General features: G+C 42.4%; 1 protein-coding gene across 1 annotated transcript in view; it reads left to right on the top strand.

Moving 5' to 3' along the window:
- Positions 1-16,114, top strand: part of LOC147690125 (alpha-1-antitrypsin-like) — a 95,575-nt gene that overhangs the window by 43,686 nt on the left and 35,775 nt on the right. Inside the window, exon 3 of the mRNA XM_086937726.1 lies at positions 15,665-15,935. Within this exon, the coding sequence (XP_086793852.1) occupies positions 15,665-15,935 (271 nt within the window). The remainder of the gene's footprint in view (positions 1-15,664; positions 15,936-16,114) is intronic.

Raw genomic sequence — 16,114 nt, 5'->3', positions numbered from 1 at the left:
AAACACAACCATTAGACAGTTCTGTAGGTTAATGTCTCCAGACTGGGAATCTGTAGACAACTTAAAAGTAACTGGTTCAAATTTCTTTGTTGCCAACACAACTTTTTATACTTGAAGGGTTAAACAAATGGGTATCACTGGGTTGGGTAATAAAGGAGCTTATTATTTACAGTGCAATGAGACTGAGGCACCAAGTGGCACATTCAAAAAGCAATCAAAAATGTACCAAGTCTGCAATTAAGCATTATGTGGGTGAATCATAAATAGCAGGGCAGGGGCCCTTGGATAACCCTTTCGATGCACATTAACCTTTTGATGCATATTCACAGTGGCAGACAACCTGGTATGAACCTCTAGACACTCCCATGGTCTGTGTTGTGGGGCTCTCAGATTTGGAGACACTCCTGCTGTGACAGCCTTCTTTCTGTATGAATGGCAGAACAGAGGAGTGGGCATTTCAAAAGGATAAAGGCCTCCAGCACAAACATCATAGGCGTAAACCCTAAATCACATTTTGTGTCTGGAAATAGACTATGAGAAAGGGAGCTCGAGGCCCCCAAAAACCAAACTGTATATCGAGCAGGAGAAGCTGTGGAACATTTCTACCTGTGACCAGGGCTGGGAGATAAGGTCTGCCAGTGTCCCTGCTGGGTGAGGGAAAATAACCTTGAGAAATCTAAGACCACCTATCCTGTAGCCTGAAGCACCTTTGCATGCCTGCTTTCCAAAACCAGCAGTGGTGGCTGGTGACATTTGAAAGTGGTGAGGCGTAACATTAATGTTTGTTCTTCCCCACTAAAAGTTTGAAAAAAAGAGTGGACAAACGGTACATTTTTAAGCAAATTGAGGAATCGGGAAGGTTAATAAAGCAATTAGTGCTGGGCCTAAACTGCCCTCACAGGCTTATCTACAAGTTCCTCATCTCAGCACATCTTAGACACTGATAGGCTGGCTACCCAACCCTACTTGCAGATCTCACCGTGTTTAATGGTAATTCCTGACCCTCGTGCCCTTAATGAATTCTTTAAAGCAACCAGTTGGTTGCTTGAGTACCATAAAAACACAATACACTTAATACAAAAATAAATCAACTGAAAAGTAATAGAGAAACGCAAAAAGACACACCAAAAGCATTTGAAGACCGGGGAAAGAAGCACAGATGAGAAGTCAACTCCATAAATTTCAGAATCTTTAAAAACACTTTTCCTGAACTTATATGCTCTGTCTCTAAAAGATACACTGCAAAAGAGAACACACTAGCATATTATGTATCATGTGATCTTTAATGGGACACATTTACAATGTAACTGTCCATTTTTTATTTCAAAGCCTTAAGTGCCAACTTAAAAGCCACATTTTGTTACCACATTTTGAACCATCTCAGACATTCTGACAACTTTAGAAAAGTGGAGTGACAATGCAACTGCTTGTGCTCGCCCAACTAATTTCAACCATCTATGGAACTCCTACTACTAGCTAGGACAACAAGACCAGGGGCTTCAGAAGAAAAGGAGGCTTCGAGCAACCCTTTAACACAACATACAATACACAATGGTAACCCTCTTCTTGACAAATCGGAAATCTAACACTCGGTCGGCAGCACGTCACCTACTGAGGCCTGCTTATTGTAACCATTTAAAATCTTTTTTAATGCATACATTGTAATTATATAATGTACATTTTAAAACAAGATCTGGTACCCTATATCACAGTGTGAATATATTATGCATGCACACTGAATTAATAAAACAATAAGCGCTGCAGTACATTACTTTATGGCAGTATGGCGTCCTTCACAGTGCCTGATGGTGTACTGAGCGCTGCAGTACTTCACGACAGTGCTCAATGATGGGGTAGTGGCTTCAGTCCCCAGTGCATGATGGCAGTGCATTATGCTTGCATCCCTCGTGCGTGCTGATTTCAGGGGGTCTCCCGTTGACTGCAGCCCACACCAGAGCAATGAGTGGAATTCTGGTTTGTGAGGACTGGGTTCCGTGTGATGCTGGGACGTCCTGGCTGGCCTTAGAGAGCCTGTCCCATATGATTTTGAGGGTTTAACATATGCTTGTTTGTGAGGGCTAGCAGCCATAGAGCGATGGTATTTCTGATTGGCTTGTGAGAGCTAGGTCCCTTAGGATTCTGAGGCTGCCCTACGTATGCAGGTTTGTGATGGCTAGTCGAGATAGTAGGCTGCGCTCTACCAGCTGGTATGTGCCAAGGTCCCCTAGTATGCCAGGATTCCCAAGCATAGCTTGGTCAGTGTGAGGCTTTCCTACTTTTCGAGGACTGGTTCCTATAGGGTACTAGGGTCTTCCCAGCTGGTATCTGAGCATTCCTCCCTTATGTGGCCTGAAACCATATAAGAGCAACACCCTTCACATTCATGGAAACTTTAACAAAACTTGGCAGGAAATACTTTTTCTTTTTTTAAGTTTGATTTATTGAGGAGAAGAAAAAAGAGAAGGAGGGGAGGAGGGAGAAGAGTTACAATAAGTGGATCAAAGAAATAAACAATGTAATAACAATAATATTTCATAAAAAAGTAAGCATCACAAGCATGAAAATTTTGAACATAGCATTAGAATGGAATATCATAAGTAAAACATAGTACAGTAAGACTTAATAATGATAGGTAATCAAGTAATCATGTAAAAAGAGAAAAACAGGTAATAAACAATTCATGGAGGTTTGCGAACTTCAACTGTTTCAGGTGCAGGAGAGGGATGAACGAGGGAAGAGGAAGAGAGGTATGTTACCAAAGGGAGCCAAATCAGGTAACGTTTTACAGCTAGGGAAATGGGGGATACATAATTAGTGTCTAAACGATGATTGAAACAGATTGCATTCCACCAAGACTGATAAGAAATATTTGCAGCTTGTTTCCAGTTAGAAGTAAAAATATGAAAGGCGATAGCAATGAAAAGACCAAGTAAAGGGTATCGGTTGGGAGATTGAGGAAGTTCTGAAGAGAGGGAGCCAAGAAAAACTAGTGAGGGTGAAAAGGGGACCTAAAAATGGAAAATCCTCTGAATTTGCCGCCAAACCAACTGCCAGAATTGGGAAGTAGGCGGGCATTCAAACAACATATGTTTAAGGTCAGCAGAAGGGCAGGGACAAGACCAACAGGTAGAAGGGGTGTCTGGTGAAAAATGGGACAAAGCCAGTGGAGTAAATAAAGTTGTATGATAAATGAAAAATAAAGTTTGGGTGGTGTTAGCAGCTCTAGAGGTCTTATGAAGTTTAGTCCAAATTTTATCCCACAAAAGTACAGGCCAGTTCTGAGAAAGATCTAGCTCCCATGCAAGTTCAATGCGAGATTTCAACCTATCAGTAATAAAACGGAAAGAATTATACAGAGCAGATGCAGAAGGAGAAGCTTCCAATAAAAGGGAAGTAGGTCTGCGATCCAAAGGAATATCATTGGAGGATGAAAGAGATTGGAGATAGGAGAGCAAGACAGGGTGAAGAGAATTATATTGCGAACGGGCAGAAGCAGGTAAAGGGAAAATAGATTGAAGATCTGTGAAGGAGAGAGGCGTATTCTGAGAAAGTAATTGAGAGATCCAACATATTCCTCGAGAGTGCCAAGATTTCCAATAAATAGTACGATTACGGATTTTAAGATGAGAGTTATTCCTAATCGGTTGCTCGTGGGTGGATAGGAGGGAAGGAAAGGATGAAGTTAAGTAAGGAGAAAGAAGAGTGCGAGAATGTGAAAGAATAGGTATGCGAAGACGAGTTAAAGAAGACGTAAAGGACAGAAATTCACGGAAGGTGAAAGGAGAGAGGAAAGAGGATTTCATGTTGAGCCAGACAGGGGGATAGTGAGGCAGAGTAGATGAAAACCAGTGAGTCGATTGTTTCATGAAAAAAGCACGGTGATATTGTTTGAAATCAGGAATACGTACTCCAGATTGAGCTTTATCTTTCCGCAAAGTAGCAAGAGCTATTCGAGGACGTTTGCCATTCCATAAGAATTTTAATAATAAAGAGTCAGTTTTTTTAAAGAAAGAAAGAGGGATGTGTAAAGGAAGCATGGAAAGAGTATAAAGGAGCAAAGGAGATAGAATCATCTTTATAGAGTTGAGTCGACCCTACCAGGACAAAAAGAGTGGATGCCATCGAGTGATAGCGGTGTCCATTTTCTTGAAAATATAATCAAAATTTAACTTGAGAGTATCAGATAATAAAGGAGCAACCCAAACCCCCAGGTATTTGATTTTAGATGGTTGCCATGAAAAACCTGTAGAGGAAAAGAGATGTTTCTGACAGAGAGGATTCAAAGGTAAAATTTCACACTTGTCGGCGTTTAAGCGGTAACCGGAAACTGCAGAGAAGGAAGAGACCTGTTTAAGGAAAGAGGGAATAGAGGTGGTAGGGTTGTAGCAATAAAAAAGAATATCGTCGGCATAAACTGAAAGTTTGACTTGTTGGGAACCAAAGTAAAAACCAAAGATAGAGTCATCTAAACGAATTTTGGCAAGAAAGGGTTCTAATGCTAAAACAAAAAGTAAGGGTGATAAAGGGCAACCTTGTCGAACTCCTCTGTGTAAGGAAAAATAATCAGAGGACATCCCATTTACAAAAATAGATGCTTGAGGATCAGAATAAAGTAAAGATATAATAGAAATGAATTTAGAAGGAATACCAATCCAACGCAAAGCCTGAAACATGAAATCCCACCCAATCCCGTCAAAAGCCTCCTCCATGTCCAGGGAGATAGCTGCAAAAGGAAGAGTCAAGGAAGAAGATTTGCTAAGAATGTTAAGAAAAACTCGGGAATTATCAGAGGAGAGACGCCCTTTTACGAAACCAGATTGTTCTCGGCCAATCATATCTGGTAGGAGGGGATCCATGCGAAGAGCTAATATCTTTGCTAGAATTTTGTAATCAGTGTTAACTAAAGATATTGGCCTATAATTTTTGCACAAGGAGTGATCTTTATCTTCTTTTGGAATTAAGCAAATTAAGGCTTGTTGAAAAGAACCACTAGATGAACCGGCAGCAGAGAAGGATTGGAATAAAAGTAAGAGTTTAGGAAGAAGGAGAGAAGCAAACTGACTATAGAATTCAATAGTAAACCCATCAGGGCCTGGGGATTTGCCATGACGAAGTTTAGATACAGAGTGAGAGATTTCAGAAAGTGAAATGTCTTGTTCCAAAGCGTGAAAGTCAACATGTTAAACTGAGGGAGGTGGAAGAGATTGAAAATAAGAAAGGATATCATCAGACGTAGGAACTTGTTCTGGGGTATAAAGAGTATCATAAAATTTGGCAAATTCTGTGAGAATTCCTTTATCTTTATATGCAGATTCTCCGGAAGAAGTTTTGATAGATTGAATTTTTGTGCGTTCATTCTTTACGAATCTTTAAGTAATTGGCCAAAAGCTTTCCCATTTTATTCTTACCCCCATAGTATCTAGAGTTACATTTTAGTAGAGTATTAGAAGCAGCGTCTGTAGTGAATTTGTTAAAAGAGATTTTTGCGTCAATAAGAGCTTTAAGGGAGGAATCAGATTTAGAAGCAAAATAAGCAAGTTCAAGGGCTTTAATGTTAGCCAAAATTTTCTCCGACTTGGCCTCTCGAAGTTTCTTGCGACGGGATACAAAGTTAATAATAAAACCCCTAGAGGCTGCTTTAAATGAATCCCAAACCATAACAAAAGGGGAGTCAGGGGTTTAGTTTAAAAGAAAAAATTCCTTGGCAAAGGCAGTGAATTCAGAAAAAAAGGAGGGTTCCAAAGGTAAAGCATTGTTAAGCCGCCATCTGCCAGAGTGGGGAGAGAATGGGAGTAAGTCAAGGTCTACAAACACTGGGGCATGATCAGAAAGTAAGATGGAACCAATTTCAGAACGTATTACGTGTTGGGACAAGGATTTTCTTAGAGATATATGATCAATGCGGGATTGGGATTGGTGAGGAGGGGAAAAAAACAATATTCTCTAAGGTCGGGATTGCATAGTCTCCAAATATCTACTAAGGCATTGTTTTGAAATTAGTTCACAAACTGTGTGTGCATTCTAGAAGGAACAAAAGTGACTTTTGAGTGTCGGTCGAGAAAGGGATCAACAACCTGACTGCAGTCTCCTCTGAGAAGTATATAATCTCCAGAAAGGGAAGACAACTTGGAAGAGATAGCAGGCCAGAAGGATCTATCGATCCCAGTGGGGGCATATACATTAAATATAGTGAGTGGGATGTTATCAATAAGTAAGTTAACAATGAGCCAACGACTATCAGCATCACATTCATGGATGATCGAGGAAACATTTAACTTTTTATGTAACAAAAGTACAACACCATTTTTCCTAGACGTCGTAGGAGAACATAGAACATTACCCACCCAAGAACGTTTAAGTTTCAAAGCATCCGGTTCAGTTAGATGAGACTCATGAAGGAGGGCAATATCAGTTTTTAGTCTCGCTAAATGTGATAGTACCCTCTGTCGCTTAATGGGATTGTTTAATCCCTTGACGTTCCATGTCGTTACACGGAACGAAACAATTTAGAAAAACAGTTGAGTGTAACATGCTCAGTAATGCATAAGAAATACAATGGAGAGAGAGGAAGAAGAATGAATAGGAAAAAAGAACAAAGAAGGAGATAAATGGAAGATGAGAAAAGGAGAGAAAAGAGGAAAAACTTAGTGCAAATGGAAGAGTGTGTCGAAAAAGAGAAAAAAGAAGAGGAAGGGAGAAACCATGAGAAATGCAAGAGAGAGTGCAAGGATGAGAGAGAGAGAGAAAGGACAGATATGAAAATACACAAAAAGACAGTTCAAGTTCAAAACGAACGACTGAAAGACATACTTACGAAACGGAAAGTCCAGAACAGGGATGGGGATGGTGGTGGCGGGAGACGACAACGACAACAACCAGAACCGGCAACGAACCTCTAAACCCATAAATCCAATGGGTAAGATAAGAAGACAATAGGAGACATCAGGATAAAGATGAGAGGGGACATATCTGAAGAAAGGAGAAAAAACATTAGGAAAAATACAAGGGTTTATAACATAAGACAGTCATTGTAACAGAAACAGAAAGGAAAACATATAATGCAACGACAACCAAGAAAACTGAATGGCAATGCAACGGGATCAATAAGGCAATGAACAGCAAAGTCACTCATCCAGGTTTGGAGGTATCCATGACATCAGGACTCTGCTGACGAAGGAAAGCTTGCAAGGCCTCAGGATCTTCGTATGTAGTTGTTCTGTCCTTATAGGTGACCGTGAAAAGACATGGATGTAAGAGGCTACACCTGGCACCAAGGGCTCTTAACTGCAGCCGTAAGTCCAAAGATTTTTTCTTCCGATCTGCGGTGGCCTTGGAGACATCCTGGGAGAGATAAAGGCGATGACCTTCCCAAATATTCAGTTTTTTTAGTTTGGCGGCTGAAAGGACCTGCAAGAGGTCAGCATAGTGCAAAAACAGCATGATCACACCTCTAGGTCTGGAGGCAACCTTAGGACCGAGACAATGAGCTCACTGTATGGTAATGGAAGATAAGGCTGGATTGTCAAGAATTTTTGCAAGGAACGATTGGAAGAAGATGGTAGGATTGGACCCGTCTGAAAGTTCCGGAAGACCATATAAGCGTAGGTTGTTCCTCCAATTTCTATTTTCCAAATCCTCTGTTTGTCGTCATAGGAGAAGAATCTCAGCTTCTATTGCAGGAATGCGAGAGGAAACAGAATGAAAAGAGTCCGAGGATTGTTCCAAATCGTGACACGGGAATCCAATGATGACCATTTCTCCTGCATGGCCTGCATGTTTTTTGTGGTTGCTTCCATAAAAGGTTTGAAGGCCCGCAGTTCTTCCAAGATAAGGTCTATAGAGGACGAAGCGTTACTCCCAGGACATGGCGGGTCCTTCTTCAGACGCTTGGATGAAGTTAAAGAGGATTGGATCTTCCCTCCATTTTGAGTCTTAGGGATAGCCCCATGTATAGAGTCCGACTTCGAAGATTTACCCTCCTCCGTTTCCTGGGTAGGTGAGTCGGAGTCAGAACCAATGGGTGGCTTCGGTAAAATGGTGAGTTTCAGAGTGCGAAGCTTCCCCATGTAAGGCGGCCAGAATAGTGAAAGTGGAGGCAAAATGTCAATATTAAATATGAGGTGATCCTGACAGGAAAAGGTACATGAAGAGCAATAATATGAAAAATCAGCACAAGGCCATGGCTAGAGGAAGGAGTAAACCCCAGTTCAGTATCAGGCACTGTGCCAGGCAGAGGAGCACGTCAGGATGATAGAGCCATTCATGAGGTAAAGTACAAGAAATTGCCAATGAGTTTACACAATGAGGAGAAAGCCATTGGAATAAATATAGCCACATTCAGCATCGCAAGAGTTCTGAAACAAAAAATTGACAATCCTCCAGACTGGAAATATGAATGAGAAAAGTCATATGGAAAATTGGAGGGAGCTTTGCTCAATTTCCTGAAGCAAGTCGTGAAGAAAAACCTACTAACGCAGTGTCCCAGCACATGACAAACGAAAGGGCGAAGTCAGGTGTAAAGAAGGTCTGAATGAGCTGGAGACATTTTAATCCAAGGCCATGATGGAGAAAGGCAAAATAGCGAGGCAAAGAAGCAATGAATCAGAAGGGCGATGAGGTGAAATACCACAGTCACAAAATGGCGCCAGAAACCATAAAGGGAGTTGCGCAAGATATAAAGCGCTTTAGAAATAAGCTCCCAGCTGAATTGTGCTCACCATTGGTGGAACGTGTAGAGGGTGTCCTCTGTTGAGTGAAGTTGAGGCAAAAACAGCTGCAGAAGGATATAAGCCGGCCACCTCCGAGAAACGCGGCCGGAGCACAAAATGGCGGGCGCAGCCGCGAAAAACGGGACTCCCCTGCAGTTGCCAAGCAAGTCGCGAAACCGGGAAACAAAGAGGGCGCTAGGCTCTCCTCAAGTTCTGGATCGCGGGACTCGGGTCATGACGGCAGTAGAATCAGGTAGACTGCCCCAAATGCGTCGAGTGTGAGGAACGGCTCCGGAGCTCCGGGACTACGCCGCCATCTTGGCCAGCGTCCAAGCCATGCCCCCCCAGGAAATACTTTTTCAATAGTTGTTCTGTGCCTCTTCTAAGATGGACGTAAACACAATCAGTCATATTGTGCTTTCGGCCCCCTCCCCCCCTTCAGCTTTGTAGAGCTTTATTCTTCGGAGTACACCACTGAATGGCACTCATTTTATCGACTGCACACATCTATCTGCTGCTTGGCTTCGAACCTTGACCTGCGGGTTACAGCCATCTGTATAGCAGAAGCATTAACTTACTGAGCTGTTTTACAAAAAACACTTGAACTCAAGATAGTTTATTAAAATAAAATGTAGGCCCAGCCTCTTCTCTTGAGGAGCGGCGGTAAACCATCTGTGCAGAAATCCACTTTGTTAAGTCAACATTCCAACAAAAAGAAAGTACTGGCTTCGCCTACAAAATAAATTAAACTTTCATAAGACTAGCAGAGCAGGTCTCTCCTGGCACAGATAGTCAGGCGAGATTCTCCATGGCAGGAAAAGGCACAATTGGCTGAGGTGCAGGGAGGGGGGTGGGAGGGGTCGCGCGGGAGTGAGAGCCGGGGTGGAGGGATAGTTTAAAAGAAAAATTAGAAAATCCTACCTGCCTGACAAGGTCCGCGCCGCCTCGGGTCCGTTCTGGTGCCTACATGAACAGCCGCATCACTTCCGGCAAGTGGCAATCCCCTCTCAGCCAATCCTGGCGCTGAGTGCACGGTTACTACTCGCCTGCCTGCCCATTAGGAGAGCGAGGTTTGAGCCTTTGCTCAACCCTCGCTCTCCTAATGGGCATGCGCCAGCAGAGCAGACACTAGTGCACATGAGTGGGCACGGTGCCCTCCATCCCCACTCATGCGCACTTGTGCTGCATGCCCCTGGTTATTTAAGTTCAGAGACGCCGAGGGAGCAGCTGCGGGCGGGGGGGTTACATCCGTACGCCCCAATGGACGCACCGCCCCTGAAGACCAGTGTGCACTGTTAGGAAGAGGAGAGCACTTGGAGGGAGTGAGATCCAATGGGGGATTCTGACGAGTGGATCTCCATAGCCATTTATGAGGAAGTGTTTGCTGCAATGATGGAGTCATCGCTCGTGTGCAGACTCAAGTCGGAGACCCTGCATGTCAGAGGGGGCCACTGTGAAGTTGTCTGTTGCTGCTCCGAAAGGGCCATAGCAAATGTGTAGGTAAAAGTCAGTGACCCCGGATGCCAGAGTGGGCAGCTATGAAGAGTGCATTGCTGCTGTGGCGATCGGCCCATAGTCTGAAGGCAGAGCGATCAGAGACCCCATATGCTAGAAGGGGCTGCTGTGAAGAATTCATTACTTATGTGCCAATCGGGCCGTACCCCGTGTGCAAAGTGGAGTCTGCAACCCCATACGTATGCCAAAGGGAGCTGCTGTGAAGACTGAATTACTGTCATTCTGATCAGGCCATAGGGCTTGTTTGAGCTAAACTTGGTGACCTCATAAGTCAGAAGGGGGACACAGTGAGCAAGTATCATGACTTGGTTTCGCTACTGCTAAATGGAAGGCCGCCATAGTGACCTGCAAGTGCCTACACATTAGAGCCCATGCGATTGCCCCTTACCCGTGAGAGGGATCAGTGGACCCTGCTGCTACACAGGTGGGAGCATGCAGACAACCAGCTTCAGCCCTTGCAAACTTGTGAGTGCCAATCGTCACTAGCAGCGGCCTCAGGATTCTGCGACATCTGAGTGTGAAGCATTCCTTGGGACTCTGGTAGAGCAACCCCAGCACGAGGGGGAAGACTGATAACACGGCCAAAGGCAGACGCAGTTGGCAGTGGGAGTAAATGCAGGGTGGTGACGTGGGGAGGGGCAGGGTGGGGGGGTAGTAATGTATGGATTACGGAGTTTTACAGGTAAGTAAACATTTAAATAAATAAAACTAATTTTGTAGCGTGCACTGCATCGCATTTTGGGATACAGTGTACTCAACGAAATTCGTTTTATTTATTTAAATGTTTACTTACCTGTAAAACTCCGTAATCCATACATTACTACCCCCACCCTGCCCCTATCCCTCCCCATGTCACTGCCCTGCATTTACTCTCACTGCCGGCCGCGGCTGGCCAAAGGGCCCAGGGGAGTTTGTTCTGGTTCATGGGGCTATAGGCCCTGGAAAACCTTTGACTCAAAGAGTAGAAGTGTGACTCCTAAGACTGCTAGTTGGGCCTAACCTGAAGGACAGCTATTGTGAATGAGGAATAACCACTACCGATGGAGAGGGAAGTGGAACTTAGCGACCTGTCTATCCAACAGTAGAGTACTGGCCTCAGGAGATCTGTGTATATTATTTGTGTATGCCGTTTTTCACTTTGTGTTCATATATAAATACTCTTATTTCCATAAAAGCCAGTATTTGACTGGACAATCATTTATTGCTGCTTTTGAATGCATTTCGAGCTTAGAGCCTGTGTTTATACCAATTATCTATCTCCTCCACTGAGAAGCACTGAACTGCTCGACCCGTGCCATAAATGAAAGTCAAGAGCTGATGTGGTACTTGACCCAGTTGTGCAGGACCCACAGTAGGTCGGGCCCTTGGATATCAGAATAAAAAGTCTCAACCCCCAGGTTGGGCCCTGTAGGTCCTGCTTGATCCTTGGCCATTTGAAAAGGGATTTGACAGTCTCTTATCCCTTAAATTAAACATTTGCTCTCTTTTTTACAATATCACTATTTCTAGCCCAGTTGTGATGATCCATGAGCCAGTAATTAACAGGCTTTATAGGATACATTTGTCCATTCTCATCAGTGGATTTACTTTGGGTTGATCATTCTTTGATTCTTTTCACTTGTCTTAACGCTGTTTAGGCAAAAGTCTGCTTCCTCATGCAAGCATAACACTTTACTGTCTAAGCAGCAACGGCATAAACTGACACCGGATAATGTTAAAGCTACCTTTCCCTACTTTTTGGAACGAATCTTGAAATGACAGCCTCACTGACTATCATGGTTGGAAATGCATATGCAAATAGTTGCTATAATTCCTGTATGTCATATTTTAAATGTCCGCCTGTGGAGTTCTCCAGGGCTCACATTTTTCTCATTAATTTATTTTCATTTCCCTGGTTAGACTGTGTTGGTTTTATTCTGTAAGACTGTAGTTGATATCTAGAGAGTGAGTAGGATTTCTAGATCTCGTTGAAATCATAAATTATTGCTGGCCCTTTGTGGTGAATGAGCCTTGTGCATTCATTGAAATGTATAGCTAAAAAAGTAGAACTGAGATATTGCTTTCCTTACTATATTGTAAATCATCTGATGCATACACGTACATCTGTTATGTGTAGCTTCCACTGTGAGCTACTACCATTAATAACAGATTCATATCTGGTTATTCACTGGTGCAACACAGCAACAGTTGGAAACAGACGTTTGTTCTCACAGTTGCTATGTGATAAAGAAAATTCAGGCTCCACTAACATGGATCTCTCAGAGGCCTGCTAATGCAGTGCTTGCTCTCTTTTCTGATGGAGAGCACCGAACATAGCTTCAGGACTTGGGGTAGGCAATGCACAGAGGATGGCGAAATTCATTTATTTGGCATTTGGAACAGGGAGGAGAATGTTTGGCTTTCCTATTACTCCTCTATCCCTACCAAGCAGTTTAAAGCAGGGGCAAATGAGTATGTGTGAGGGGGGGCTACAAATAACATAAAGGTATATATAGGTTAACAGTAAAATCATACCCAACTCGACCTTTGTTCTCCTTATCTGTTTGATGTCACTCAGACCCCTTGGTGAAATACATCCTTATCTTTCACTGTTATCCAATTATAATGATGCATTTTGAATAAATATTCTTCATTAACCCTTCCTGTTAAAATTGATGTAAAATATTCACTAGAACCTTATGATAGTACAGTATCATAAATCTGATTATTTTGGTTAGGAATATTTTATCTAATTTTCGATTCGGTTGATAACAGTACAGCAAATATGTTAGTGACATTTAGATGACATTGGAGCTAAGGATGAGGGATCACATCATCCCACCACCAAGCATGTTGACTTCACTAAGCAGCCCGAGGAGGGAATTAAGAAAAAAAAACACACTTGGCTCTCAATGATTGTTCTGATACCAGGCCTTTGCTTCTTGAGGCAAAATGTTCTGTATATTAGCCAGGCTTTAAGCTCCTCTCTTTTATGTTCAAAATGAGCTCCTCTCTTTTAAACCAATCTCTATGTCTACGCTCACCACAATGAACAATTGCTTGGGGGCACAAAGCCTTGAGGCATTTTCTATACAAGGCCCTTTATTTTAGTTATTTTATACGTTTTTGCATGAAGTGTAGAATTTGCCAGACATCTAAAGGATGACTGTATATCAATTATAATTTTCCATTTTCCCATTACAAAGCATGAAATTCATACAAAATATACAACGGTGCAGCCCAGCAAATATAATCAACAGATACCCCAAGAAAAAAACATTCATGGAAACCAAAGGCAGTTTATAAAAAATAAAGTTTACACTTATTTTCTGAAACATATCACTGTTGGGACTTGATACCGGAAAATAATTCCAGTGATCCAGTGCTACTTCTGAACCAGCTGCAAAGTGAATTCCCTACAAATATTTGGGATTTCCAATTCTATAGAACCCTTACTTTGGTAAACTGAGGTTCTCCACAAGTGCAAGTCTGCTCACAGAAAGGATGAACATATCAACACCAAGGCTTCATTAAGCAAGCAGCCAAATTTGAATTGGATCAAAAACCTCACTGGTAACTAATGTAGGATTTTGATAATTGGTAAACTGTAAAGTTATAAACACTTTTCAAAGGTAACAAGATGCTTCTTTCGGAGGGATACAGAAGGCTGCCTTCCTACAATTCATATTGAATACAGCAAGAACTTCTACCGAGGTCTGCAACCAACATGGGGGGTGGGGGGGGGGAATGTTCTGATGCACCTCAACAAAAATGGTGGGTAAGAAGAAACCTAACCTTTTTGTAACCAATCTAATATGTGGAAGTTCCAAATAGTGATTTAACATTGACACAAACCACATGAGCAAAGCAATGCAGATTTGACATCTCTCCCATTAATTGCCAACAGCCCAATGTAGCATATGGGTTTAAACTGTGCTTTTTAACTCCCAACATATATAGACATAAAGTGTTTTTTCTGATGTTGTTTAGAAATATTTGTCCATGCCTGCTGAACAGCAGGAATTCTGCCTAGCTCTCTCTAGTCTACACCTATGATGGAGTAATGTAAAATTATTGAAGCACTATTCAGAGTAAAGGAACATTGGCATTGATTCACCGAAATGTGAGGGATAGCGGAAGTGACATAATTCAAAACTTCAGCTGCTGAAGACATCACAGAAAGTGACATCACATTAGGTTCTGACCCTGATGATGTTTGAGAAGGTGTGGCCATATGATCTTTGACACAATAGTAGTGACACTGTGAGCTCAAAAAAACAACAGTAAATAAAAAATTAATCCTAAAGCGCAAGATAAATGAATTAACTTATGCAACAACTTTGTAAAGCTGATAGAAATCTATGAATTCCACTGTACTACTGAGGGCCTCAGGACTAAAGTGGACTTCTTCCCAAAACCAGTAGTGCACCAGGAGACGCTTTTGCAGGGTGGTGGAGAAAGGACGTGTGGCTTTTAACATCTTCTTAGCAATCCAGCTGTGTGGGACTTACTGGAGGTGACAGGTGGGTGAGTTGGCCTCCAAGGACCCTCTAGAGCCAAGGCGGCTTTATCCCCCAGCCAGTAGTGCACCATGAACCAGCAGTACACCAGAGTGGTGGAGAAAGGGGGCGTGGCCTCCGATGACCTCTAAGCAATCATGCTGTAAGGGGCTTACTGGAGGTAACAGGAGGAATTGTTGGCCCACAAGGACATCAAAGCAGGCTCTCTTACATCACAACCTAAGGGTACCTGGGTTGTAGTCAGAATAGCTCTTGCGCAGGATTAGATACCTTCCAGCTCGAAAACTATTCTTCGAGGCTTATTTCTTTTTTTGTGTGTGCTGCAAAAAATGGCATGCAATTAAAGAGCATGTAACAAGGAGAAATAAATACATTTTTCCTTGTTACCCCAGACTCGGGTAAGCTCACCATTTTTGGCACAAGCCCATGTTAACTGACTTTATTAAAATACTTGGGTGACTGCAGGTGAAAACCCATTCTCCATCTATGCATTGCCTCCCTGATGCAAGGTAGTGTAAGGTAGTTTTCAGCACTTCCTTCTGTTACTTTTGTGATCACATCCAACACAAATTTTGATTTGCATAGCTGGCAAAATCCCAACATGGATTTTGCATTGGGGTTGCGGAACAAAAGTGATCCAAACCGAAGCAAAATCTTATTAAAGTTTTGCCTAACTTTAGTTATGTAAATGAATCTGTGAAGATCTCGCTTCATTTGCCGCTCTCTCACCCTCTCTACTTCATTCACATTCTTTTTTCTATACTACCTTCCCCTCAGTTTTCTTTCTTTCTCATTAAATATGTGTTCAGCCTTTTCTGCCTTTCTCCCACATTCTTTCTTTTGCCTTCTTCCTTTTGCTCATTCTCTCTTCTCTCTCATATTATCTCCCCCAAACGACTTTTATTTTTAACATTTCTTTCTCACTTTCTCTTTTTTTTTAAGGCAAGTGGGAAAAACCATTTGACCCCAAGCTAACAAAAGAAGCCGATTTCTTTGTCAACAATGTTACTACCGTACGAGTCCCTATGATGCACAGCTACACTTCAAATCGCTCATGGAGAGATCGAAAATTGGGCTGCACCATAGTAGAACTGCCCTACGCCGGAAATGCGTCAGCACTGTTCATTTTACCAAATGAAGGAAACATGGAGAAGGTGGAAGATGCTCTATCTGTTGAAAAATTAGAGATGTGGAGACGCTCCCTCAGGAAAGAGTAAGCATGTAACAAAGTTCTAGCACATACATAGATCCACCAGAGATCAGCTTTTTCCCACCACTAATTTTCCCTGCTTCGTCCACTACTATAGTGCAAAAGCCTCTAGTAAAAATGAAGACCTGACTCACTTTAATATAAATGCTCAGTTATAAAAAGGTGTTTATTTGAAATAAAAA

The sequence above is a fragment of the Lissotriton vulgaris genome, chromosome 9 (assembly GCF_964263255.1).
Source record: "Lissotriton vulgaris chromosome 9, aLisVul1.2, whole genome shotgun sequence".
NCBI classification, from domain to species: Eukaryota; Metazoa; Chordata; class Amphibia; order Caudata; family Salamandridae; genus Lissotriton; species Lissotriton vulgaris.
Note: the sequence above shows the minus strand (reverse complement) of the source record. Positions and strands in the feature narration are given on the sequence as shown.